The following is a 27,594-nucleotide window of genomic DNA, read 5'->3' on the forward strand; positions in this document are numbered from 1 at the left end:
AACACAACCTGAATAGCTGCACAACAGCATTCAGCCCCTATATTATCTGTATCTATTATCATACCAATTAATGAACTGCCTTTCATATGGCTGAATTTCCAGGGCTCTGCGTTGATTGTTTCCCTATGGTGCTACAGCAGCTTCATGAAATTTTTTAATTACAAGGAAACACAAGCACTTCCTACAGCTGGCATCATCAGTCAAATAATAAGCAGTAAGATATCAGTGATTTTATTTCCATGCTATTTAATGAATTGCTGAATCCTTATGTGAAATATTTATGTACATTTATTCATTTGCATTTCTGCTTACATTGTACCTTTGTATTAAAAAAACATACCAGTGAAGTTCATGTCTGTGGGACAGTTAAAATAACAAATGTAACAAGAAGAATACTACACCAGAAGAACATTTTCAAATTTAATTTTGGCAACTGCAACATTGTACACAGCTTTTTAATGGTCATGAAACGACCCACTATAGTTAGTTGTTTTCTTCTTCTTTTATTATAGAAAGAAGCCACAAAAAATCTTCTTGTGTTCATTTTTGGTGTTTTTGTTACAAACTACTCAAAAAGCATTTTACACAGTGTGTGTATCTGTATGCAGGTGAGGGCTTATAATCTGGAGGAGCAGGGAATGACAGAGTTGTTGTGCTCCTCAGTCCAGAGACTAGATTGATGCAGCTCTCCATGCTACCCTATTCATTGCCTCACGTGATCCAACATTTCTACAGAATCCAAACTGATCTTCCCCGTGGTCAGCTTCTAACAGTTTTCCCATGTGTCTGTAAAGGATTTGTATTAATATTTTGCAGCCGTGACTTAATAAACTGATAGTTCGGTAATTTTCTCACCTTCAACACCTGGTTTCTTTGGGATTGTGATTGTGAATTGTGTTTTATTCATCTCATGACGTACATTTGCAATCCATTTGGTTTGCGTACAGAAGACATGTCAAAAATTTATAATACAGCTACAATGATTTTTACATTTTCAAGTAATAGCCCTACAGTAAATAATAACACTATAAGGATATTTCTTGTAATATGTGACACATTGTATCCAGCTTGAATTTCCAGTTTGTCCTACATGAATTTATCCACTGAGTAATAACACTTCAGTGTCAGTACTTCATATAGCTTTCTTTTAAGAGAACCTAAATTCGTCTGCATCAACTTGTTGTTGTTTAATTTATTACAAATTTTCATTCCCATGTACTGAGGTCCCTGGGCATAATAGTCTGAGGCGGTGGATGGGATGCATCAAATTTTCTTTGTTTCTAGTATCATGTGAATGGACAAAATGGTTTCCCTCAAATAATTCATGTCTATCATACAAAAATATAAATATAATGGAAGGAAACATTCCACGTGGGAAAAATTATATATAAAAACAAAGATGAGGTGACTTACCGAACAAAAGCGCTGGCAGGTCGATAGATACACAATAGGTGGGTGAGGGCAATGGATTGTTCAGTTTGGAACTGGTATAGGGACTGATGGAAGGAAGGGTTGCAGCCAGAGATGGGAACTTTGAGTGTGAGGCCTTTGGGGGTAATGCCAAATGTCAGACAAGCCTGAGAAAATAAAATATGCGAGCGTAATCTGGCTAGGGCGAAGGCATGTTTGCGGAGGGAATGTAAATAAAACTTAATGGGGTCATTGTGGGGGTGTTGTGAGGGTGACATGGTATTAGAAGGTGGAAAGTGTAACATGAGGTGAAATGAAAATGAAAATAAAAATATATGGGGAGAGATAAAGGTGAACCGGAAAGAAACTGGAGATCTGGAATGAAAAAAGGCGAAAAGGTGTTGGTTACAGATGGGCTCTGTTGGACTTGGGTTGGTAGACAACGATGTGCATAAAGGTTAGGTGGTTGTGTTGCCGCCAAAACACGTTAAAGGACGGAGAAATTCGGGAAAATTTCGAAAAAACTCTGTGTAGTATATAAAATGGAGTGGTATTGTGGTGGCAGATTATGAAAATGAGGCTAACAATTGTCTGACGAAGAAATAATGGCGTTAAAACCTGTGGGAAGCGGCTAAAAATGATCAGTGATGTGGGAAAAACGGAAATGGAAATAAAGCGAAAGTTATTAGAACTGGCCGAAATGGTTGTTTAAAAGGTGAAAGGAGCTGTTTGTGAACTAGAAACGGTGGATATTATAGCGGCGGTAGTGCTGAAAGCGGCAAAAAAAAAAAAAAAAAAAAATATTTTTTTGGTTATGGTTTGGAAGTGGGTTACGTATTATTGAGTCTTTTGGTGGGTGAGGGCAATGGATTGTTCAGTTTGGAACTGGTATATATTTATATACGTGTATCTATCGACCTGCCAGCGCTTTTGTTCGGTAAGTCACCTCATCGTTGTTTTTATATATAATACAAAAATATAATAATCTCATATATGTATAAGGGTGGCAGAGTTAATATCTTGTTGTTGTTGTTGCTGTGGTCTTCAGTCCTGAGACTGGTTTGATGCAGCTCTCCATGCTACTCTATCCTGTGCAAGCTTCTTCATCTCCCAGTACCTACTGCAACCTACATCCTTCTGAATCTGCTTAGTGTATTCATCTGTTGGTCTCCCTCTACGATTTTTACCCTCCACGCTACCCTCCAATGCTAAATTTGTGATCCCTTGATGCCTCAAAACATGTCCTACCAACCGATCCCTTCTTCTAGTCAAGTTGTGCCACAAACTTCTCTTCTCCCCGATCCTATTCAATACCTCCTCGTTAGTTACGTGATCTACCCACCTTATCTTCAGCATTCTACTGTAGCACCACATTTCGAAAGCTTCTATTCTCTTCTTGTCCAAACTAGTTATCCTCCATGTTTCACTTCCATACATGGCTACACTCCATACAAATATTTTCAGAAACGACTTCCTGACACTTAAATCTATACTCAGTGTTAACAAATTTCTCTTCTTCAGAAACGATTTCCTTGCCATTGCCAGTCTACATTTTATATCCTCTCTACTTCGACCATCATCAGTTATTTTACTCCCTAAGTAGCAAAATTCCTTTACTACTTTAAGTGTCTCATTTCCTAATCTAATTCCCTCAGCATCACCCGATTTAATTTGACTACATTCCATTATCCTTGTTTTGCTTTTGTTGATGTTCATCTTATATCCTCCTTTCAAGACACTGTCCATTCCGTTCAACTGCTCTTCCAAGTCCTTTGCTGTCTCTGACAGAATTACAATGTCATCGGCGAACCTCAAAGTTTTTACTTCTTCTCCATGAATTTTAATACCTACTCCTAATTTTTCTTTTGTTTCCTTTACTGCTTGCTCAATATACAGATTGAACAACATCGGGGAGAGGCTACAACCTTGTCTCACTCCTTTCCCAACCACTGCTTCCCTTTCATGCCCCTCGACTCTTATAACTGCCATCTGGTTTCTGTACAAATGGAAATAGCCTTTCGCTCCCTGTATTTTACCCCTGCCACCTTCAGAATTTGAAAGAGAGTATTCCAGTTAACATTGTCAAAAGCTTTCTCTAAGTCTACAAATGCTAGAAACGTAGGTTTGCCTTTTCTTAATCTTTCTTCTAAGATAAGTCGCAAGGTTAGTATTGGCTCACGTGTTCCAACATTTCTACGGAATCCAAACTGATCTTCTCCGAGGTCCGCTTCTACCAGTTTTTCCATTCGTCTGTAAAGAATTCGCGTTAGTATTTTGCAGCTGTGACTTATTAAACTGATAGTTCGGTAATTTTCACATCTGTCAACACCTGCTTTCTTTGGGATTGGAATTATTATATTCTTCTTGAAGTCTGAGGGTATTTCACCTGTCTCATACATCTTGCTCACCAGATGGTAGAGTTTTGTCATGACTGGCTCTCCCAAGGCCATCAGTAGTTCTAATGGAATGTTGTCTACTCCCGGGGCCTTGTTTTGACTCAGGTCTTTCAGTGCTCTGTCAAACTCTTCACGCAGTATCTTATCTCCCATTTCATCTTCATCTACATCCTCTTCCATTTCCATAATATTGTCCTCAAGTACATCGCCCTTGTATAAACCCTCTATATACTCCTTCCACCTTTTTGCCTTCCCTTCTTTGCTTGGAACTGGGTTGCCATCTGAGCTCTTGATATTCATACAAGTGGTTCTCTTCTCTCCAAAGGTCTCTTTAATTTTCCTGTAGGCAGTATCTATCTTACCCCTAGTGAGACAAGCCTCTACATCCTTACATTTGTCCTCTAGCCATCCATGCTTAGCCATTTTGCACTTCCTGTCGATCTCATTTTTGAGACGTTTGTATTCCTTTTTGCCTGCTTCATTTACTGCATTTTTATATTTTCTCCTTTCATCAATTAAATTCAATATTTCTTCTGTTACCCAAGGATTTCTACTAGCCCTCGTCTTTTTACCTACTTGATTGTCTGCTGCCTTCACTACTTCATCCCTCAGAGCTACCCATTCTTCTTCTACTGTATTTCTGTCCCCCATTCCTGTCAATTGTTCCCTTATGCTCTCCCTCAAACTCTCTACAACCTCTGGTTCTTTCAGTTTATCCAGGTCCCGTCTACTTAAATTCCCACCTTTTTGCAGTTTCTTCAGTTTTAATCTGCAGTTCATAACCAATAGATTGTGGTCAGAATCCACATCTGCCCCTGGAAATGTCTTACAATTTAAAACCTGGTTCCTAAATCTCTGTCTTACCATTATATAATCTATCTGATACCTTTTAGTATCTCCAGGATGCTTCCAGGTATACAACCTTCTCTTATGATTCTTGAACCAAGTGTTAGCTATGATTAAGTTATGCTCTGTGCAAAATTCTACAAGGCGGCTTCCTCTTTCATTTCTTCCCCCCAATCCATATTCACCTACATGTTTCCTTCTCTCTCTTTTCCTACGCTTGAATTCCTGTCACCCATGACTATTAAATTTTCGTCTCCCTTCACTACCTGAATAATTTCTTTTATCTCGTCATACATTTCATCTATTTCTTCATCATCTGCAGAGCTAGTTGGCATATAAACTTGTACTACTGTAGTAGGCATTGGCTTTGTGTCTATCTTAAGTTTTCTAAATAATGGTTGACATGACTCTTTGTGATTTGCAGTGCGCATATTTCGAATGATTTTTTTCCTGTAGTTTTAGTATCTGCACTATGTCGAGTTTCCCCAAAAAACAATACCATACCTAATAATGGATTTGAAGTAGCTTGTATATGCTGCTTTTTGTGTGTCCATGTCAGATGCAGTCGATAATATTTGGAATGCAAATGCAAAGCTGTTCAGTTTGTTTGCTAGGTATTCAATGTGTACCTGCCAGCTCAAATTTTTATCTACATTTAAACCTAAGAATTTGACTGAGTCAACTTCTTCTACTTCTTGGTTGTTATGTACAATCTTAATCTGCTCACATTTTGACTGTTTGGTTTTGAACTGCATTGTTGAGTTGTATATATGTTTAGATTCAACCCATTTAGCTGAAACCAAGTTTCTAAGGTACTGCGGTTTCTGATCACAAATTTGGGAATTTTTTCCAAATCCTGACGTTCAACTAAGACAGAAGTATCATCTGCAAACAGAACTGATGGGGAGCTGATATTTAATGGTAAGTTATTTACATAGAAGAGAAATAGGACTGGGCTTAATATGGAACCTTATGGAATACCTTGAGATATTTTTTTCCAGTCAGAAAAATAACATGCACCATTTGAAGGCTTTCTGTTTGATAAGTAGAATTTTTAAGCCACTGTAGGGCACTGCTGTTAATGCTGTATTTTCAAGTTTGTACACAACCAATGCCTGGTTTACAGAATAAAATGCCTGTGTGAGGTCGTAGAAAATTCCTGCCACCTTATTTCTCTTGTCTGATGATGCACTTATTTTCCCAATGAAACTGTTTACTACATCTATGGTGTTTTTTCCCTGCTGAAAACCAAATTGATTGTTTAGAATAACAGAATATTTTGCAGTGAAGTTTTGGATTTGTGCAACAGCAAGTTTTTCAAATATTTTAGGTAGGACTGGGAGAATCGAGCTAGGGCGATAGTTTCCCATGATCTCTCTTGATCCCTTCTTGAAGAGTGGTTTGACTTCAGCATATTTCAGTACCTCTGGGAAACAGTCCTCTTAAAAACATTGATTTATTATTCAAGCTAGTGAGTCTGCAATTCTGTTGTGTACCACTTTAATAACTTTGTTTGGTATTCCATCCCAACCTGCAGATTTTTTGTTTCTTAATGTTAGAATACCATTTTCTACATCCTCCACAGAAACTTTTAAGAATTTTGTAAAGTTTTCAGAGTTTTCACCTAAGGAAAAAGGATTTACTTTGTTGTGATAATCCTTCAGTGTCAATTTTTGAAATTTATTGGTTACTGGCTTTAACACCTATTTCAGATCTAATGATTGACCACACAGCCTTTGTCTAATTTTTTTGATTTAAAATTAGCCTGTTATTTGCCAGTTGTTTTGCTGCCCTGACAACTCTTTTAAATATGGTTTTAAAGAGTCTAACATATTTAATGAAATCAATATCTTTATTACATTTTAGTTCTCTGTGCAGTTGCCTTTTCCTTACACAGGAAATTTTTATGTCCTGGGTAACCCACTTTAATTTATTTGTTATTTTATTGCTGCAGAGTCTAGATGGAAATGTTTCATTAAAGACACCAGTTTATGAATTTCTCAAAGTTTTCATCACTTGAGCTACAGTGAACAAAAGGCCATGTTTTCTCTTTTAGCTTCTCATTAAATGTTAGCATGTTTTCTTTGCTAAAGTTCCTACTCATGTGGCTTCTCATGTGTGAAATGTTCCTGTCTGTCTGTGGCAGCTCAATGAACAATGCACAGTGATGTGAAATACCTAATTCTAGACAAAATTTATACACATCTTCATGTAGATAATTAGTTAGAACATTGTCAGTACATGTTGCTGATTGGCCATTGTCTCTGGTAGACTCAAAGACATTTGAAACCATTTTTCTTTACTAAGTCAGTGAATCTTGAAGCGTAGCTGCTATCACATGTTATATCAATATTAAAATCAGCAACTATTAGAACTTTTCTTTTTGTCTCTACAAAGGTCTTCTAGCATAATTTGAAGCTTAGATAAGAATGGTTCTGTTGTTGATGTCTCTGGAATTCTGTATATTGAGATCATTATATTCTTCTTGAAGTCTGACAGTGTTTCACTTGCCTCATACATCTTGCTCACCAGATGGTTAGAGTTTTGTTTAGCTGTCCCGAGGCTATCAGTTGTTCTAATGGAATGTTGTCTACTCTTGGGGCCTTGTTTCGACTTAGGTCTTCTAGTGCTCTGTCAAATTCTTCATGCAGTATCATATCTCCCATTTCATCTTCATCAATGTTCTCTTCAATTTCCATAATATTGCCCGTAAGCACATCCCCCATGTATAGACCCTCTATATACTCCTTCCACCTTTCTGCTTTCCCTTCTTTGCTTAGGGCTGATTTTCCATCTGAGCTCTTGGTATTCATACAGGTGATTCTCTTTTCTCCAAAGGTCTCTTCAATTTTCCTGTAGGTATTATCTATCTTACACATGCTACTATGATCTTTCATTTGTCCTATAGCCATCCCTACATAGCCATTTTTCACTTCCTGTCAATCTCATTTTTGAGATGTTTGTATTCCTTTTTGCATGATTCATTTACTGCATTTTTATATTTTCTTCTTTCATCAATTTAATTCTATATATTTTCTGTTACCCAAGGATTTCTACTAGCCCTGGCCTTTTTACCTACTTGATCCTCTGCTGCCTTCACCATTTCATGTCTCAAAGCTACCCATTCTTCTTCTACAGTATAAGGGTACAGAATAAGCTTACAGTATTCAAAAATAAATAATAAAATAAAATTAAATTAAATTAAAAATAGATAATAATAAAATAAGTAATAATAAAGATAAAAAACAACTTCAGTGTTCAATAAAAGTAAGGTGGTTACCAGCACAAAGACAGTCTGTTTGAAATAGCAGACCTGTGAAATCAAAATTAGCTGCTGGATAACCTTCAGCACCATTTTGCTCTCCTTTATTCATTGTAACGTGCTTGAATCCTCCTTGACCTGCTGTTCACAAAGTGGTTAAGACGTTGCTGCTGAAGCCTGCCCTGCTCCTCGATTGCAGCACTCCTGAGCCCATACAGTGTGTTACGAAGGTTCCTGCAATGATGCACTCCCAGTTACATTTGATCCCAAGTGTGGTGAACATGGCTCTTATTAGCAAATACTGCAGGCCATTGCATTCAGTTGATTTAACCTCTCGGAGCAATGTTGTTCTGTGTGCAGTGTATTTGTGTGTTATCTCCTTGAAAGATGAACCAATCGGCTGAAGTGTTGGCAATAGATTCAAGGATCATGTCCCAATAATGCACAGCCCTCAAATTACTCTCGATAGAGATGAGAGAGAGAGAGGGTTATGAGTGACAAAATCATAAAATAGTCTTGAAGTATATTGGTTTCATTATCTTCTTTATTATTGTTCTTTTCCATATTATGGAAATAATTGTCCACTGGATTATATAACCATGGCCATTTATTACATTTTCATATACAGTTGTGCTTTCAATGTGGATATCGTAATTACACCGAGAGAAACTAACAGCTTTTTTATGAGACTTGAGCTATACATTCTTGAAAATACAAAGTGGTCAGGAACAGTCTGAAAACTTGAGAGGGTGTTGAGGGTAGGTTGTGCTGAGAAATAACTGTTAAAAAAAATTATATGTTGCATCATTTCCGAGTTAATTAGCATTGAAGTTAGCTAGTCAGGCCATTGTGCACATAAATTCAAGCGGCCTGCGATACACAGTTAGTGTCAGGTATCTTCATAGTGCAAATGATACCACATGAGACTGCTCAGCCTTTGGCTCAAGTTCAAACCTATTTTGTATTACTCTCTCTTGTTCAGTTTTAGGAAACCAAATGCAGTACACATTTGGAGACACTGTCTCTGGCAGGCTGCTTGAATTCGCACACAGAGTGGCCTAATTGGCTAACTTCAATGCTAATTAACTTGGATACAGGGCAACATATTGAATTTTTTTCTCGCTGCAACCTACCCTGCAATATGCTTACACACTTTTCAGACTGTTTCTAATCAACCTGTGCGTGTGTGGGCGTTTGTGTCTGGCAAACTCTGGCCACTGCACATTGCCCAAGGAGAGATTCCAACAAATAATAATATAACACAAACAAATACTTATATTTGTATGGGGTTGTATTGTTTAAAGTGCATAAACTCTTAACATGAAATTAATAAATAATGCATTTACTCATTTATAGATGATGAGGGTATGGAAAACTCGAGGGGAAAATCCTAAATTTAACCACACAAAAATTCTGTACCCTCACACATGCCATCGCATATAAATGAGTAAGTGTGTTTTTATTTATTAAGTAACTGTAATTGAAACATTAAATATTATAATAGGATTTATCTTTTTCGTTCATATAGTTGAACACAGTTCATATTTGCATTTCTTTTTCATTAATTAAATATTCTTCTAATTAAATCATTCATATCATTTTGTTTTGTTTCTTAAAAGCTGCAAGTTCAAATTGCATCGGGTAAGTAGACACAACTTTTATATTAGCATTTATCTTTATTATCATTTTTTATGTTTCTTTTGTAGACAAATGATCTTGTATGCATCAACAAAAACAATTCAGTGGAATCAGTTGTATTAGTTTGATAACATTTATATATATTGAAATCATCTGTCATCTGTTTTGACACTGTATATACACTCATTAGATATATCACATAAAGATACTGTGGTGGAAAGCCAATAAACTCTATTGTTACAATATGTAAAAAGACTGTGATACATCAGATGTGGCTTCGTCAAAGAAGGGTAGTCTTTAAGATACAATGACCAAGCAAGAATTTTGTATATACATATAAAATTTTATATATACAAGGTGTCCCATTTTATCTTGACCACCCTAAATATCTGTTTGTCCAGATGCAAATTACAAAATGTTTCAAGCAAATGTTCTTTAGCTGTCAAGGGGACATCAATCAGTATGATTACCTTCACTGTAGCTTTGTTTTTTACAAAGATATGAACAGCGGTATGACTTTTTTAAATGGCACCTTGTGTATTTTTTATTCAGTAATTCATTTATTCAAAAATGTATCACAGTGTACCATTCACAGAAACACAACATTATTAATTAAATAACTCAACATTGACTTTGAGCCTGGGATCACAAACTTTTCCACTTGCTGGTTGTCAGAAAACAAATGAAAACCAAGCAAAAACATAACACAAAATTGACTTTGACTCTCCTGTACCATTTCCCAGGAGTAAAATAATCAAAGGTGCTCAAAGTGGTGACCCTGGACACCGATACACTGTTGCACTCCTTGAGTGAAAGAATTATTTACTACTTCCAGTGTTGCCTACTGAAGAGAATTCTAAGCAAGCATGATATGTTCCTGCATCCCCTCTGGAGTTGGAATATTGTGGTAGACAATGTCTTTATTGCATCCCCAAATAAAAAAGTCCAGAGGATTTAAATCAGGAGACCTAGCAGGCCAAGTAACTGTTCCTCCTCGGCCAATCCATTTGGCAGGATACCTTCGGTTCAGAACACGACATGCACGCAAAGCATTGTGTGCTGGACATCCATCATGTTGATACCACATAAGCATTCTGGTTCTTAGCAGCACTTCATCCAGAAGAGGAGGAAGAATTTGTGTGAGGAAGTTGGCATAAGCTGTGCTGTTTAGACTACCATTGATGAAATAAGGGTCAATAATTGTGGTACCAAGCATCCCACACCAGACGTTAATTCTCCTTTGATGCTGATGTTCTACCTGTCTAAGCCATTGGGAGTTGTCACTGGACCAATAATGCATGTTCCTTGTATTTACCTGTCCTTTGTTTGAGAAGGAACATTCAATGGTAAATAGAACATTGGAGGAGAAGTTTGGGTTGATGATGATTTGTTGCTGTGCTCGCTGACAGAACTGTACACAATTCTGGAAATCATTCCCTTGCAATTCTGGATGTAGGTGTACATGGTAAGGATGGAACCGGTGACATGTAAGAATATGATATACAGTGGTTTTAGGAATGCCAGTCTGGTGTTCAAGCTGTCTGGTGCTCACATGTGGATTTATAGCAGCACAAGCGATAACAGTAACTTTGGCAGCTTCGTCTGTGCAAGTGCTATGACGATTGCATTGTTGTGGGTTGAAACTTCCAGTCTTTGGTTAGCCTTCCCCACAACAGTGCCACTGACTGCGTACCATTTCACCTACCTTCAATGACAACAATAAAAGAAACATCATGCCAATGCAGTTTGTAGGAAGGACAGCCTTTACTGTATGTATGTGTGTCTGTTACTGACAAAGGCCTTAATGGCTGAAAGCTATAATTGTGTGAATTTTTTTGTTGTGCCTATCGCGACTCAGCATCTCCTCTATATGGTGAGTAGCAACTTTCCTTCTCTAATATTGGTACCTAATGTATCCATACAGAAGAAAACAGTAATGCAATTACTGTTCTGATAACTTACATCGACATCTACATCTACATGGATACTCTGCAAATCACATTCAAGGTCTGGCAGAGGGTTCACAATTCTCTGTTATTCCAATCTCGTATAGTGCGCGGGAAGAATGAACACCTGTATCTTTCGTATGAGCTCTGATTTCCCTTATTTTATTGTGGTGATCGTTCCTCCCAATGTAGGTTGGTGTATTTTTGGATTCGGAGGAGAAAGTTGGTGATTGGAATTTCGTGAGAAGATTCCATTGCAACGAAAAACGCCTTTCTTTTAATGATTTCCAGCCCAAATCCTGTATCATTTCTGTGACACTCTCTCCCATATTTCGCGATAATACAAAACGTGCTGCCTTTCTTTGAATTTTTTCGATGTACTCTGTCAGTCCTAACTGGTAAGGATCCCACACCACACAGCAGTATTCTAAAAGAGGTCGAACAAGCGTAGTGTAGATGGTCATATTAGTAGATCTGTTACGTTTCCTAGGAGTCTTGTCAATAAAACGCAGTCTTTGGTTAGCCTTCCCCACAACATTTTCTGTGTATTCCTTCTAATTTAAGTTGTTCGTAATTGTAATTCCTAGATATTTAATTAAATTTACAGTCTTTAGATTTGACTGATTTATCGTGTAACCGCAATTTAACAGATTCCTTTTAGCACTCATGTGGATGACCTCACACTTTTCGTTATTTAGGATCAATTGCCAATTTTCACACCATACATACATTTTTTCTAAATCGTTTTACAATTTGGTTTGATTTTCTGATGAGTTTACTGGTTGATAAACGACAGCGTCATCTGCAAACAACCTAAGACGGCTGCTCAGATTGTCTCCCAAATCATTTATATAAATAAGGAACAGCAAAGGGCCTACAACACTACCTTGGGGAACACCAGAAATCACTTTTGTTTTACTTGATGACTTTCCATCAGTAACTGTGAACTGTGACCTCTCTGACAAGAAGTCATGAATCCCTGCACATAATTGAGACGATATTCCATTAGAACGCAATTTCACTATGAGCAGCTTCTGTGGTACAGTGTCAAAAGCCTTCCAGAAATCCGGAAATATGGAATCGATCTGAAATCCCTTGTCAGTAGCACTCAACACTTCATGTGAATAAAGAGCTAGTTGTGTTTCACAGGAACGATGATTTCTAAACCCATGTTGACACCAAGGTAATTCGTAATGTTCGAACACAATATTTGTTCTAAAATCCTGCTGCATATCGATGTTAACGATATGGGCCTGTAATTTAGTGGATTACTCCTACTACCTTTCTTGAATATTGGTGTGGCCTGTGCAACTTTCCAGTCTTTGGGTATGGATCTTTCATCAAGCAAACAATTGTATATGGTTGTTAAGTATGGAGCTAATGCATCAGCATACTCCAAAAGGAACCTAATTGGTATAAAGTCTGGACCAAAAGACTTGCTTTTATTAAGTGATTTAAGTTGCTCCACTACTCCAAGGATATCCACTTCTATATTACTCATGTTGGCAGCTATTCTTGATTCAAATTCTGCAATATTTACTTCATCTTCTTTTGTGAAGGCATTTCAGAAGGTAGTGTTTAGTAATTCCGCTTTGGCAGCACTGTCTTTGATAGTATCTCCATTGCTATTGCGCAGAGAAGGCATCGGTTGTGTCATGTTGCTAGCATACTTCACACGCGATCAACATCTCTGTGGATCTCCTGCCAGGTTTCAAGACAAAGTTTCATTGTGGAAACTATTATAAGCATCTCACATCGAGTTTAATTTTCTGCAGGCTATACAGATGCAATAATGTCCATTTTTCTTTTTTACTACTACAACCTGATTAGCATATTCAGATGAATGTGGTTCTATTATTCATTGATCAAGCCATTTCTGGACTTGTTTGTCAACAGTTTCTTTCTGTCCTGGTGACAGTCTTTTGGGTATGTTATATATTGGTTGTTGTTCTCTCATAATAATCTTCATTCTGACACAATTGGACATTGTCTTTGTTGGAGTGTAATTAGTCACTAAATCTTTGATGTGTTCTTATGTTTCATCACTAACGCAGCTTTCAGTATTGAATTCTGGTTTATCTGCTACATGGATACCATAAGATGAGCTTCCCCTTCTGTTTTCCTAATAGTCACTCCGCCCTTGTTTATTAAAACATCAGTTTGATCTAGAAGATCATTTCCAACTACCATTTCTAAATTCAGTGTGTCTCTAGAAACCACATAAATATCTGTTTCAGTTTTCACACCATCAGTCTCAACAGTGCCTGTAAAATACCCCTGTGGAGAGACAAAGTTTTTCCCAAATCATTTATTTATTTTATTTATTTATTCATCTGTGGAACAATAAATATTGTATGGATGTCGTCAGTTTACAACACATGAGCACACATTTACATTTACAATGAAACAGATTTCTCATATTTTGTGTAGTTTTTATAACTAGTCATACACACATTTATAATTACATAATATTTTGGTGATAATGTCATATGTTGCTAATAATCTACATCTATATTAAATATTCTTTTACAGTATAACAACTTTTACTTACTAAAAGGGTTTTAAGCTTTTGTCTGAAAGTGAGGGGCTCATTTATTTCTTTAATTTCTTGTGGTAATTTGTTATACAGTTTTGTCCCATTATAAAATATACTTTTTAGCTTCTTTGCCTTGTTCTTTCTATCTAGATGGAGGTGGTGACAAGCTCTTGTTTCATGGTCATGTATTAGGCTGTTTGTGTTGTACATGTTGAGATTTTTCTTAATGAACATTATGTTCTGAAAGATATACTCACAAGAAACAGTTAGAATTCCTAGCTTTCTAAATAATTCTAGACAGTGGGCCCTGTTGTACTTTGAACACAGTTTGTGTGTTACTGGCACTTCTTCATGTCAAGACTACATCTGTTTTTTGCAAACTAGAACTATCCACTGTCTCATAAGTGTCCTGTCGAAATAAATTGACTGCCACAGTCCATTTCACCTTCAACTCTCAGTTACTTATTTGTGCATTATTAAATTTACAGTTGTTGACACCCCTCTTAACAGTGTTTGCACACATAGTCGTCTTTTGATTATTATTCTCGTTAACGCATTCAGATAAGATATGGCCAGACTTGTAGCAATTGAGACATCTTTTTCCCTTGCTCTTGTGGTTGAGTTGTGACCAATTGCACCACAATTGAAACAGTTTTTGTTTGGATTCTAAGCTGTGCTTGTAATATTTCTATCACTTGAGTCTTTAGTGTCTTTCTTATTGGAGTTTAAATTTTTGTTGCTGTAAATTTTGTTATTTCTTTTTGTCAGTCACTTCACAGCTCTTTTGTAATTGCTCATTTTCTCCTTAAACTGTTTCACACTTCCAGTGCCATAAAGTAGAAGTTTCATGTCTGAATTGACTTCTATCATGTTAATCACATACTGAAATAGTGAGTCATTATCAATATCAGCACAGCTGGCAATTTCCTTCATTATGAGAAAATGTTTTTCAAGAGATTCTTTCTGTTTCTTCTTTCATTGAGACAGCAGGTGGTGGATCTCCACAGCACCTTTTTCAAATGAAGTTCTTCCTGCAAAGCTTTTTTCATTTCAGCCTGCGATATAAGCCCCTTCTCACCCTGAATAAAAAGCTTAGCCAAACTTTCAACAACTCTTTTTTTTTGTGAAAACAAGCATTTGCAGTCCATTCCAACACATCAGAAACACTGTTTCCTCAAAGTTCACGGGGTCCACTTTTTAACTGGATATCCATCGCCACAACTAAATGACTTAAGAGCGCCCTTGACACAAAAGGACAGAAAAAACTTAAATTGATCTTATGAATGTAGTGAGAATTTAGTTTCACTTTTATCACCTATTTCTAAATTGGAATCTTTTACTCTCTTCTTTTTGAGTAAACTCAATATTTCATCGTTAACTATTTCGTTTGCCTCCTCTTCTTCATCACCTGTATCATCACCATCCTCTTCACATTCTGTGCCATCAGTTTTCACGCCAAGTTTGTCAATGTTGGTTTAATAATAACAAACCTCAGTTGTCATTTAAGTCTTCGTCCCACAATCTATACACAATATGTTGCAGATTGCTCCTAATTCTGCTTGTGAAAATGAGGCATCAACGAATGACTTCTTAACTTCAGGTTCATCCAGCTAATGACTGAAAAGTACAACCAGAAAAGTCTCTCAAGCATTTCCAATTTCTTCTGTCATGTGGAACTGTTCCGAAAGTTAACTTATGTAGAGACGATGGTTTTAACTGGCGCAGAGTATATATTTTTATTTACTTTTCCAATTTCACCTATCATTGCCATTTCTATATTTTTTTTCATTGGATACTTCTTCTTTCATCACATTTAAAATTTCTCCTTGCATTGCTCTGCTGCTGCTAATCATCATTAAAATGACAATTCTTGTTGTAGATCCAAAATCACCATAATTACACATCATCACCATAGGCAAAATGGCGCTCAGAAAAGTTCATTGTATATTAGGTGGTAAAACTGCATTGTAACTCGTTTGGTTGATTTTGGACAGAGATTCCAAAATTTGTAGGAAAAATGTTTCCAGTTTTCACTAAGAATTATTTATTAATCTCCTAGTTACAAACTTTAGTATTGAACTGTCAAAATAAACTAAAGAACTCAAATAACAAATGCATGTTTTGCATGAATATTATTTCTCTGTAAACACACAAAACTACTTTCCAACATTCAGCTTCTCTGACATGTAACCAGTCTTCTTAGCAGGGAAGCCATTAAAACCCCCCATCTAAAACTCACATATATGATTACTAAGGCTTTCTTTTTCAGGTGACTGTAATTGACTCGACCCATGTTCAACATCTTAGACACAAATACTATGAGTGTTCAGCATTTCGAACATTGAAAACTGCACCTGTTCCATGTGATGCATCAACTGCATGCACTTCTGTTTTCTGTGGATCATAATGAATAGGACATGGCAACTATGCACTGCATTTTTCAACTGTCGGAATGATTGTTCGCATTCTCCAGTCCATAGGGAAGAAACATTTTTATGCTGGAGGTGATGCTGCATTTGGAATGAAAGTTTTCCAAGAACTGCTTGTAGTTCCCATATATTTTTAGGAGAAAGTAATCTCTGTATGACATGTAAAAACTTAGTCAGAGGACGAATGCCATGGGTATCAGTGAGATGTCCCAAATATTCAATTTCATTATTGAAAAAGAACATTTTTGTAGATTGTGCTAATGTCCTGCGTAAGTTACTCTTGAAAAAGAGTCTAAATTTGTAAAAAGCTGTTCCAGTGTTTGTCCAGACAAAATGATGTTATCCAAATAATTCGAACGGGGTGGAACTTTAAACAGCATTTGTTTGAGAAAGTGTTTAAACAGTGGAAGAGCAGATAGCTTTCTGAAGGGAGGGTGCTATTATTGTTACAAGTTGATGTGTGTGTTGAACACCATAATTTTTTTTTTCATTTCCTCATCCAGGGAAAGTTGAAGGGAAGCACCACCTGAGGCAATTTTGGAAAATAATTGTCCACCTGCTAGGCAGTCCATAAGGTACCCGAAATGTGGAAGCAGGAAGGAATCAGTAACTGTTTGAGCATCGACTGTAACTTTAAAGTATGCACAGAGTCTGGTTTATCAGTTTGATTTTCTTGTGATAACTACAGAAGGCCATAGACTTGCAGAAATGGGTTTCAAAATATCAGTTTGTTACAATATATGGAGTTCAGAAGCAACTTCATCATGAATAGTGTGAGGGAATGGATGAGTGTGGTAAAACTTGGGATGTGCATTGTTTATTTATTTATTTATTTATTTATTCATCCGTAGACAACTTGTGTTGTATGGATGTCGTCAACTGTATACATGGAATGAGCATATACATAATAGTGCTTCTGGTAGTACATATTTCTATGGTGCAACTTAATCGTTTGTACACAAAACAAATACACACCAATCTTAGTTACAAATAAATATAAATTTACAAATGTATTCTTGCATGGGTTACACAAAACAAATACACACCAATCTTAATTACAGATAAATATAAATATACAAAGGTACTCTTGCATGAATTGAGGTGAACACATGTCATTTACAGTATTCTTTGACAGTATAGTAACATTTATCTGCTAAATAACTTTTTGCAGCTTTCCTAAAGGCATGCATTCCAGTTTCAGCTTTGATCTCCTCTGGAAGTCTATTATACATTTTTATTCCATTAAATAATAAACTATTTTGGGTTTTTGTTTTGTTTTTTCGTATGAGGTGCAAATGGTGGCAGGATCTAGTCCAGTGTTGGTGTATAGATCTGTTTTGTGTGTACTGGTCAATGTGTTTCTTTATATATATTACAGTCTGAAAGATGTATTCACATGGTACTGTCAAGATTCCCATGGTTTTGAATAAATCAGTACAGTGAGCTCTCTTGCTGCTTTTTGTTATTATTCGTACAGCTCTCTTTTGCAGCTTGAAAATTGCTTGTATGTTCTGCACATTTGTACCCCAGAAGGTTATGCCATAACTAATTATTGAATGCACATATGCAAAGTATGTAGTCTTAGCACATGAACTATTACATACTGACATAATTATCCGGAGTGCATAGCAAGCAGTAGCAATTTTCTTTTCTAGTGCTGCAATATGGTCAGTCCAGTTAAGCTGTGAGTCAACATGCATTCCTAGGAATTTTGTGTTTGTGACACAATCTATAAGTTCATCTTTAACTTTTAGGCCTATGCTATTATGCTTTTTATTTATGTGGAAATTAATACTGTTTGTTTTTTTAATATTGAGGGTTAATTTGTTGCTTACTACCCACTTGCATACATGATCGAGAGTTTCTTCAGCTTTGTCTCTCAATTTGTCTGGTGACTCATCACTGATAAGGATGCTGCTATCATCTGCAAATAGTATTGCTTTCCCGTATTTGACACTCTGGGGAAAATCATTGATATATATTAGGAAGAGTATTGGCCCTAACACACTTCCCTGAGGGACTCCTATGTTAATATGTTCTGGTTTGGAAATGTGTTTTGTCGATCTGCTGAACTTCGTTTGTGAGATCTCTACACACTGTACCCTATTTTCCAAGTACGATTGAAACCAATTATTTACTGTTCCCCTTATTCCTAGTGCGTCCATTTTGTTTAGTAGTATTTTGTGGTCTACCGTGTCAAATGCTTTGCTAAGGTCAAGGAATATGCCTGTTACATGTTCACCTTCGTCAAGTGCTTCTAAGACAAAATTTGTGAAGTGAGCTACCGCTGAACCTGTGCTTCTTCCTGGCCTGAAACCAAACTGTTCTTTACACAGTAGGTTGTACTTGTTTAGGAAATCCATTAGTCTCTTTTTCATTATATTTTCTATTACCTTGGAAAAGGATGAGAGTAATGAGATGGGCCTAGAGTTTTCTATATTTTCTGGATCGCCGTTCTTAAATAGAGGCAGGACTTTTGCACATTTTAAGTATTCTGGGAAGCAGCCTTCAGTGAAAGACTCATTTATGATGTGTGCCAAAGGATGTTGTATGCTGTCAATGCAGTCCTTCAGTAAGCACACTGGCACTTCATCTAAACGTGCTGATGTTTTATTTTTTAGATTCTTCACAACCATCCTTACTTCTTCTGTAGAAGTCGGTAACAGTAACATTGAGTTAGCCATATAGTTCAATTTTTGTTCAGGCTGTTTTTTGCTAAACTTTTGCTGTAGCTTGGTAGCAACACTGCTGAAGTACTCATTTACAGTATTTGCTAGTGTATTTGGGTTATGTATAATAGCACCATTATGTTTAATTTGAATGTTTACTGTTTTTAATTTATTACTGTTTGTTTCCTGTTTGGTAACAGTCCAGGCTGCTTTAATTTTATTTTCTGCCTTTTCTATAATACTGTCATTGTGGGCTTTTTTTGTATTGTATTGTATTGTATTGTATTTATTGGTCCAGTAAATCTTACATGTACAGTACAGCACATCAGATATTGGACAGGTCAAAGTATATCTTACAATTAAAACACTTTAGAAACTAGAAATTATGTTCACAAAATTTTACAGCACTTCGTATACTGGGCAAGTCAATGTGTAAGTTATAATTAAACCACATTAGAAACTTGAAGTTTACAACTGAATACATGTATAAGCCAATATTAACGATTAAAGTATTTGCATGATCCTCTCTTAAGCTCTAAGGATTTTTGAGGAACTCTTCTACACTATGAACTGACATGTACACTAGAGAATTACATTCACAGAATTTTACTTCATATACTGGGCAAGTCGCTATACAACTTATACTTGAACCCCATTATAAACTTGAGAATTACATCTGAATGTATTTATAGGCCAATATTAATGGTTACAGTATTTGCATAATCATCACTTAGACTCTCGAGGATTTTGGAGGAACTCTTCCACACTATAAAAGCAATGTGTCAACAGATATTCTTTTAATGCTGCTTTAAAATTTTTTACATCTGTCATTACTTTAATTTCTCTTGGCAATTTATTGTAGATAATTTTTCCATGGTGTAATGTTCCTTTTTGGCACAAACTGGTTTTTGTATGGAGTACATGAAAGTCAGTTTTCTGTCTTGTATTATGATGATGAACATTTTCATTTTTGGGGAGGATACTAGGATTTGTTATTGTATATTTCTTTATAAACATTGCACTTTCAAATAGGAAAATGCAAGGAAGGGGAAGAATCCCCATCCTTTTAAATAATGGTCTACATGGTTTGTTCCTTTTTATTCCAGCCATGATTCTCACTATTCTTTTTTGCATCCTGAATAGTTTTAGGCAGGATGGCGAGTTACCCCAAAAAGTGATCCCATATTTTAGGACAGAATGTATATTAGAATAGTAAACTGTCATTAGACAGTCCTTATGACAGCAGTTTTCTAGCACTCTCATTAAATAACACATGGTACTTAGCTTCTTTAATATGTTGTCAATGTGAGTTTCCCATCTAAGATTATCCTGTAGCCAGATCCCCAGAAATTTTGTATTAGGCACACTTGCAATATCCGTGTCTGACATCTGAATTCTTATATCCTCTTCAATGTTTCTCTTGATATTATGAAAATTTAATGCTACTGTTTTGCTTTTATTTATTATTAGTTTGTTTTGATTGAACCAGTTTACAACATTTGTTAATGCCTCAGACAGTCTTGTCTGTAGTATCTCTGCAGTCTTCCCGCTGACTAATATGCTTGTGTCATCTGCAAACTGGATAGTGCTATGGTACTGGTTGGCTGATGTTAGGTCATTTATATATATCAAAAATAGGATGGGGCCAAGTACCGAGCCCTGAGGTACTCCATATTTTACTGCTTTATAATCAGAATAATGTCTTGTTGATTTATTTTCTTTGTGAAAATGTATTTCTACTACTTGCTTGCGGTCAGTAAGATATGATCTAAGCCAGCTGTTAGGCATACCTTTTCTAGAAAATCTAGCAACCTCTTATGAAAAATTTTTTCTAGTATTTTAGAAAATGTAGATAGCAAGGCAATAGGTCTATAATTGGCTATGTCTTCTTTCTTACCCTTTTTGAACAGTGGTTTTAGTTTCACTGTCTTTAAGCAGGAAGGAAAGACTCCATTTGTTAATGAACTGTTGAAAATGTGGGCTAATGGTATTGCAATGAGGTCCCCCACATTTTTAATGACATAATCTGGAATCTCATCCACACCTGTTGAAAATTTTGTTTTTAACTCTCTTATTGATAGTATAATTTCCTTAGGGTTGGTTGGAGTAAGAAATAGGGAGTTGCAGTTTCTATTTTGATTGGATGGTGTTGTAGCAGGATTTTTATTTGAAGATTTTATGTCAGATAGTAATTTTTCACTAATATTTGCAAAGTATGTATTAAAAGCATTGGCTACTTCTTCTGGATTTGTAATTTTTTTGCCATCTTGGATTACCTGGAGATTTCCATTTTGGGAGGTATCGTTTCCTACTTGTTCTCTGACTATCTTCCACATGGCTTTCATTTTGTTCCTGGCCATTTTTATATGGTGATCATTTGTTGTTTTTTTAGATTCTTTTATGACTTTGTGAAGCACTCTCTTATAATTCTTGAAATGCACCAGAAATTCTTCTGTAACATTTTGTGTTTTTGAGATTTCATAAAGTCTCCTCTTTTCAGCACATGATATTTTAATGCCTTTCGTCAGCCATGTAACATTTCTTTTTTTAGTTTTTAATGTTTGGTTTTTAACTGGAAAAGAAATATTGAAATAATGGGAGAATATTTCCATGAACTTGTCAAACTTTTTACATGTGTCCTCATAGTTGTTTTGCATCTCGTAATACTCTTCCGTATATTCTTTTGTATGTGTGGTAGTAGTTTAGGAAACCAGGATCACTATGGTAGCTTTTTAACCTGTTCAGTTGTTTGAGTGTTGCAGAGGATTTCCTTATTCCTTTGGTCACCCAGGTATTTCTTTTGTGTGAGTGTACTGCAGTTTGCACCTTTGGGAATGCTTCATCAAATCTGAGTTTAAATAGTGACATGAATTTAGAAAATTTATTCTTTACACTAGTTTCAGCATACACTTCTTCCCAAGTTATACTGTTTATTTGCTTGGCAAATTCTGATCTGTTTGGTTTGGAGAAAACCCTTCTGTATGTGTATGTTTTAGTTGTATTGTCTATACTTATGTTTAATTTTAGGATTTGACAGGAGTGATCAGAAAGGCCAAGGTTATCTACAATAATTTCACAACTTTCTTTATCCATGTCTGTGATGATGTGATCAATTGTTGATGATGAGTTTTTGGCTATCCTAGTGGCTCTGTTAACTAATGGTGATAACTTATAACAGCGCAATATATTCAAGAATGAGTTACAGAATCTATCTGGGTTTTGTGTGTTTATATTTAAGTCTCCACAAATGAGAACCTTCCCTTTAGGATTCGAAGCCATGTCTAGAATCTGGATTAGTTTTGCAGTGAAAGTATCTATATCACCACTGGGTGAACGGTAAATACATATTATAGTTAACCTTTGTGCCTCATCTGTCTTACTTATGTCTATGGCTGATATTTCTATGTGTTTTTCCTCACTTACAGAATTAATACCATTTCTAATTTTATAGGCAATTCCTTGCCCTGAGTGTAATGTGCAGTTGAAAATTCTTTGCATGTCCCAATGTGTCATCGTACAAATGTCCAGATTTTTCGCACAGTTTATGAATGCTGGCATTGGGCACTTGAGCACCAGTGGTGTGCACATTGTCTGGAATATTGAAACCAAACAAATCAGATGCATCCATGCGAAAAATATTGGCACTATAACGTGATTGGCACTAATGCAGTCATATTTTTATCTGTTGCTTGCAAAGTGCATGTCCCAAGAACAGAGACACTTGTGTCACATTAGGCTGTGAGGTGCAGACATGACTTCTGTAGCTTATGGGATCCCAATTGCTGCTGTGTACTCTGATTAATTGATTTGGCAGAAGCACTAGATTCTAACTGAAAAGGTATGGTTTGATTGCAAACCTTTAGAGATATGAACAGTTTGCAGTTTATCCTCTGAATGTGATTGTCAGTTCTGACTTTCAGAGGACTGCCTTTGTCTGATTTGTGTGTGCCAGAGTGTCTTCGTCTCTATTTTAGGAGAGGTGATTGAATGAACAAAATTTTGCACTGTGCAACAGTGTTGCTATACCAGCAGTTGCATTACTGTTTCTGTGAGTACTGCCGGGAGGGGTTGGTGAGCATCCAGAATGTGAAATCATATTTAGTTCCATTTTATCAATTTTAGATTTATGCAGAACAGAGTTTACTCTCTGAGTAATTTTGTAGGCCTACTTGCCATGTATGTCTCGTCTGACAGAAATCCATGTATGTCTCGACTGACAGCAATGTTGGGATTCTGCTTGACAGAGAAATCAATATATTACATGGCGTTTCACACAAGACTTTTGAACCTGTGAACTTGTAGGAAAACATACTAGAAGCCTTGTCTGCATAAAGAAGCGCCACAAGCATAGTTAAATTAACAGTACCCTTTTATGCCCTTGTATTCAGTGATCCATTCTTTGTAAGAATTACTAGTGACAGCACATACAAAAGAATCTGAAATGAGGAGCAGTTACATGAATCAGTGCATCAAAAAATTCATCTAACTTCCTGACAACTTCCACATTCAGTAGAGTTTGTGGGCTTTAACTGGAGAACAATTTCTATACAACTGAAGGATTGAGACTCCTACCCACAAGAAAAGAACAACATGAGTCACCTGTGACTTTGTATGCTGCACAGTGTTGTTCCAGTTGTAACTTGTGTTCCATACAGTCATCTTGTTTTTCATCGATGAAATGGAAAGGAGCTGGCTGTCAGAATTCACTTCCTCAGTTGTAGTTTGCTACCGGGCTAACTATGCATCCAGCAGTCTGGTAATGGTCAGGATAAATGTTAGTATTTGTTGGATCCAAAACTGAATATGTGCAGTGAGTGTTAGCTCTCCTGTGGTTGCCGTTTCATACAAGAAGTTATTTAAGTTTCAGTAAAATATGAATGTAATAGAAAGACTAAGAGTAAAATTCAATAATTTTGACTGTTCCATGGATCCACAATGATCGTGACCTCCTTGCCAGAAAGTCTGTTGTGTCCACAGTTGAACGAGGTGGCGTAGGAACTACATTATTCAATAAATGAGTAAAAAATGAACATATTTATTTACACTATATACAAGGTAATTGAATGTATACATAGCTTGAAGCCTCTTGCCTCTCTGTTTCACTCTATTACTCATACAGTAACTGAAGTGACTTACCGTAATACTGCTTACTGGATATCAGTAGTGTTGTGGTTGTTGTCGTCGTCGTCTCATTGTGAGTCTTCCGAGATCTGGGCAGAGCTCAGTGTACGGCGTCTTAAAAAGACGTGCAGTGGGATACGTTGCATGCAGTAAGTCAAAGCGAAAACGGCATCATCTAGTGTCATCCTAACACCACCCAGAGGATGACTGTGAACCCTGGACAGAGCTTGGCTCGTGGTGGCACAGGGTCGACCTTTTTAAATATATCTTTTTGTGTGGAGACACGAACAGCATGCAGTGCACCTGTGAGCAGTTGGCAAAGATACCTTTGGTACCACACCTAAAACATATTTTGAGCTCGGTAGTAATGTGGTATCTCGAGTAGAATGCTCAGAATGACCTCAACCAAACCACCCGCCACTGATTTCAAAAACATCGACCATGTGAATCTCAACTTCCTCTTTTCTCACAAGACATACTGAAAGCTGTGGATCAAGGCAGTGATGTAGATGCTGTATTTCTTGATTTACAAAGACCTTTCGATTCAGTACACACCTAGGCATATCATCAAATGCATGATTGTATGGGGTATCAAGCAAGATTTGTGACTGGATTGAGGAGTTTTTGGTGTGGAGGACACAAAAGCCATCTTGTATGAAGAGTCATTGACAGCTGTAGAATTTACTTTGGGTGTACCAGGGGGAAGTGTGTTCAGTTCCGTGCTGTTCGTGTTGTATTGAGTATGTTAATGACTTTGTGGGCAGTAGTAGTAGCAGATGATGTAGTTGTCTATAATGATGTACAGTCTGAAAGTTGCTGCACAAACATTCAGTCAGATCTTCATAAGACTTCAAAGTTGGTCAAAGATTGGCAGCTTGCTTCAAATACTCAGAAATGTAAAATTGTGCACTTCACAAAAAAAGAGAGAAGAAGAGGGAGAAAGAAAGAAAAATTGTAGTATTGTAAGACTGAAACTGTAATATCTGTGAGTCACCGCTGGAACCTGCAAAGTCGTACAAATACCTAGGTGTAACTCTTTGTAGGGACATTAACATCTACATCTGCATCTACGTGGTTAAACTGCATTTCACACTTAAGTGCGTGGCAGATGGTTCATCAAACCATTTTCATACTACTTCTCTACCATTCCACTCTCGAATGGCGCATTCAAAAAAGGAACACCTAAATCTTTCCGTTCGAGCTCTGATTTCTCTTATTTTGTTATGATGATCATTTCTCCATATGTAGGTGGGTGTCAACAAAATATTGAATGTGTCTCGATTTTTCTTTAGTCTTGCATCAGTTATCAGCCATAATATCAGAATTACTTCTCTAGTACCTCTACCTTTCCTAAAACCAAACTGATCATCATCTAACACATCCTCAATTTTTTTTTCCATTCTTCTTGTAAGTAACTTTGCTGCATGAGCTGTTAAGCTGATTGTGATATAATTCTCACACTTATCAGCTCATGCAGTGTTCGGGATTATGTGGATATTTTTCCAAAAGTCAGATGGTATGTTGCCAGATTCATGCATTCTACACACCAGCGTGAATAGTCATTGTATGGCCATTTCTCCCAATGATTTTAGAAATTCTGATAGAATGTTATCTATCCCTTCTGCTTATTTGATCCTAAGTCCTGCAAAGCTCTCTTAAATTCTGATTCTAATACTGGATCCCATAACTCCTAAATCAACTCCTGTTTCTTCTTCTATCACATCAGACAAATCTCCCCCCTCATAGAGGCCTTCAATGTACTCTTTCCACCTATCTTCTCTCTCTGTTGTATTTAACAGTGGAGTTCCCACTGCACTCTTAATGTTACCACCCTTGCTTTTTGTTTCACCAAAGGTTGATTTGACTGCCGTGTATACTGAGTCAGTCCTTTCAACAATGTTTTTTTTTCTTTTTTTTTCCATGCAGCCATTTTTTCTTAGCTTCCCTGCATTTCCTATTTATTTCATTCCTCAACGACTTGTATTTCTGTATTCATGAATTTCCCTGAACATTCTTGTACTTTATTCTTTCATCAATCAACTGAAGTATTTCTTCTGTTACCAATGGCTTCTTCACAGTTACCTTCTTTGTACCTATGTTTTTCTTTCCAATTTCTGTGATTGCCCTTTTTAGAGATGGCCATTCCCCTTCAACTGTACAGCCTACTGGGCTACTCTTTATTACTGTATCTACAGCCTTAGAAAACTTCAAGTGTATCTCGAGATTCCTTAGTACTTCCATATACCACTTCCTTGCGTATTAATTCTTCCTGACTAATCCCTTGACCTACAGCCATGTAGGCTTAGTTGTGGATAAAGCAGGTAGCAGACTTTGGTGTGTAGCTAAATACTAGAGAAATGCAATCAGTCTACAAAGAAAATTGCTTACAATCACTATTGTGACCCATTCTAGAACCCATATGAAATAGGACCAACAGGGGATATTCAATGTTTACAGAAAAGGGCAGCAGGAATGGTCACAGGTTTGTCAGACCCATTGGAGAATCACTCCTATAGGGATTGTTGAGAGGACATTAGATTAATTAGAGCACATGCAGGGTTATTTAAACAATCATTATTCCCATGCTCAGTATGTGACGGAGTGGGAAAAAGCTATAATAACTGGTACAATGGGATGTACTCTCTGTCATGCACTTCACAATGGTTTGCACAGTATGGATGTAGATGTAGATCTCTTAAGCCTCTTGCCTGATACAGTATGTCTGACTGCAGTCTGATAATCTGCCCCATTCCTAATATTACTGTTGTGATCAGCAGCTCTCAACTTTTTCAACTGTTTTAATTTTGCTTGGGCTGTTGCAAGATTGGCTTTGAATTTTAAGATAGCTAATCCTATTCCATAATTATGGAGTGATTAACACAACTTCATAACTGGCTAATAATTTTTTAATAAGATATGTTGTTTACTGTCCTTTTTTTAACTGGCCTGCAGCAGATGCAGACCAGGCTAGCTTTAATTCATTACACAAGTCAGCTCACTTCGTAGTGGCACTATTGTAGCTCTTACACTGCCAGCTGCACCGTCTGGCTAAAATGCCCGCACCAGAGCAGTAGTCAGTTGGATGGGCAGGAAGAACAGTGTCTGACAATTTCACAGCAGAAAATAAAATTTCTGTCTTCAGAAAAAAAGTCATTCATATTCTGTGCAAAGTGCTCCCCTTCACACCCGCACACACACACACACACACACACACACACACACACACACACACACACTCCAATAATCTCCTGTGATATGCTTTTTAAAAAGTCGTTTACTGATCACCACTTCCAGTCTACTTATTCCATACTGAATTTCATAGTTCAAAATCTTATGCACTA

General features: G+C 36.7%; 1 protein-coding gene across 4 annotated transcripts in view; it reads left to right on the forward strand.

The window, feature by feature from the left end:
- Positions 1 to 27,594, forward strand: part of LOC124791574 — a 151,753-nt gene that overhangs the window by 75,169 nt on the left and 48,990 nt on the right. For 3 of the 4 annotated variants that reach the window (XR_007016574.1, XM_047257870.1, XM_047257871.1), the window contains one exon: positions 103 to 214. Coding sequence is in view for 2 of the 4 variants with exons in the window: in XM_047257870.1 (XP_047113826.1) it covers positions 103 to 214 (112 nt within the window). In the remaining 2 variants the exon portion in view is untranslated. Of the gene's footprint in view, positions 1 to 102; positions 215 to 9,270; positions 9,362 to 27,594 lie in introns of all 4 variants that reach the window. The other variant, XR_007016573.1, reaches the window with a different exon arrangement.

This window comes from Schistocerca piceifrons, chromosome 1, assembly GCF_021461385.2.
Source record: "Schistocerca piceifrons isolate TAMUIC-IGC-003096 chromosome 1, iqSchPice1.1, whole genome shotgun sequence".
Lineage (NCBI taxonomy): Eukaryota > Metazoa > Arthropoda > Insecta > Orthoptera > Acrididae > Schistocerca > Schistocerca piceifrons.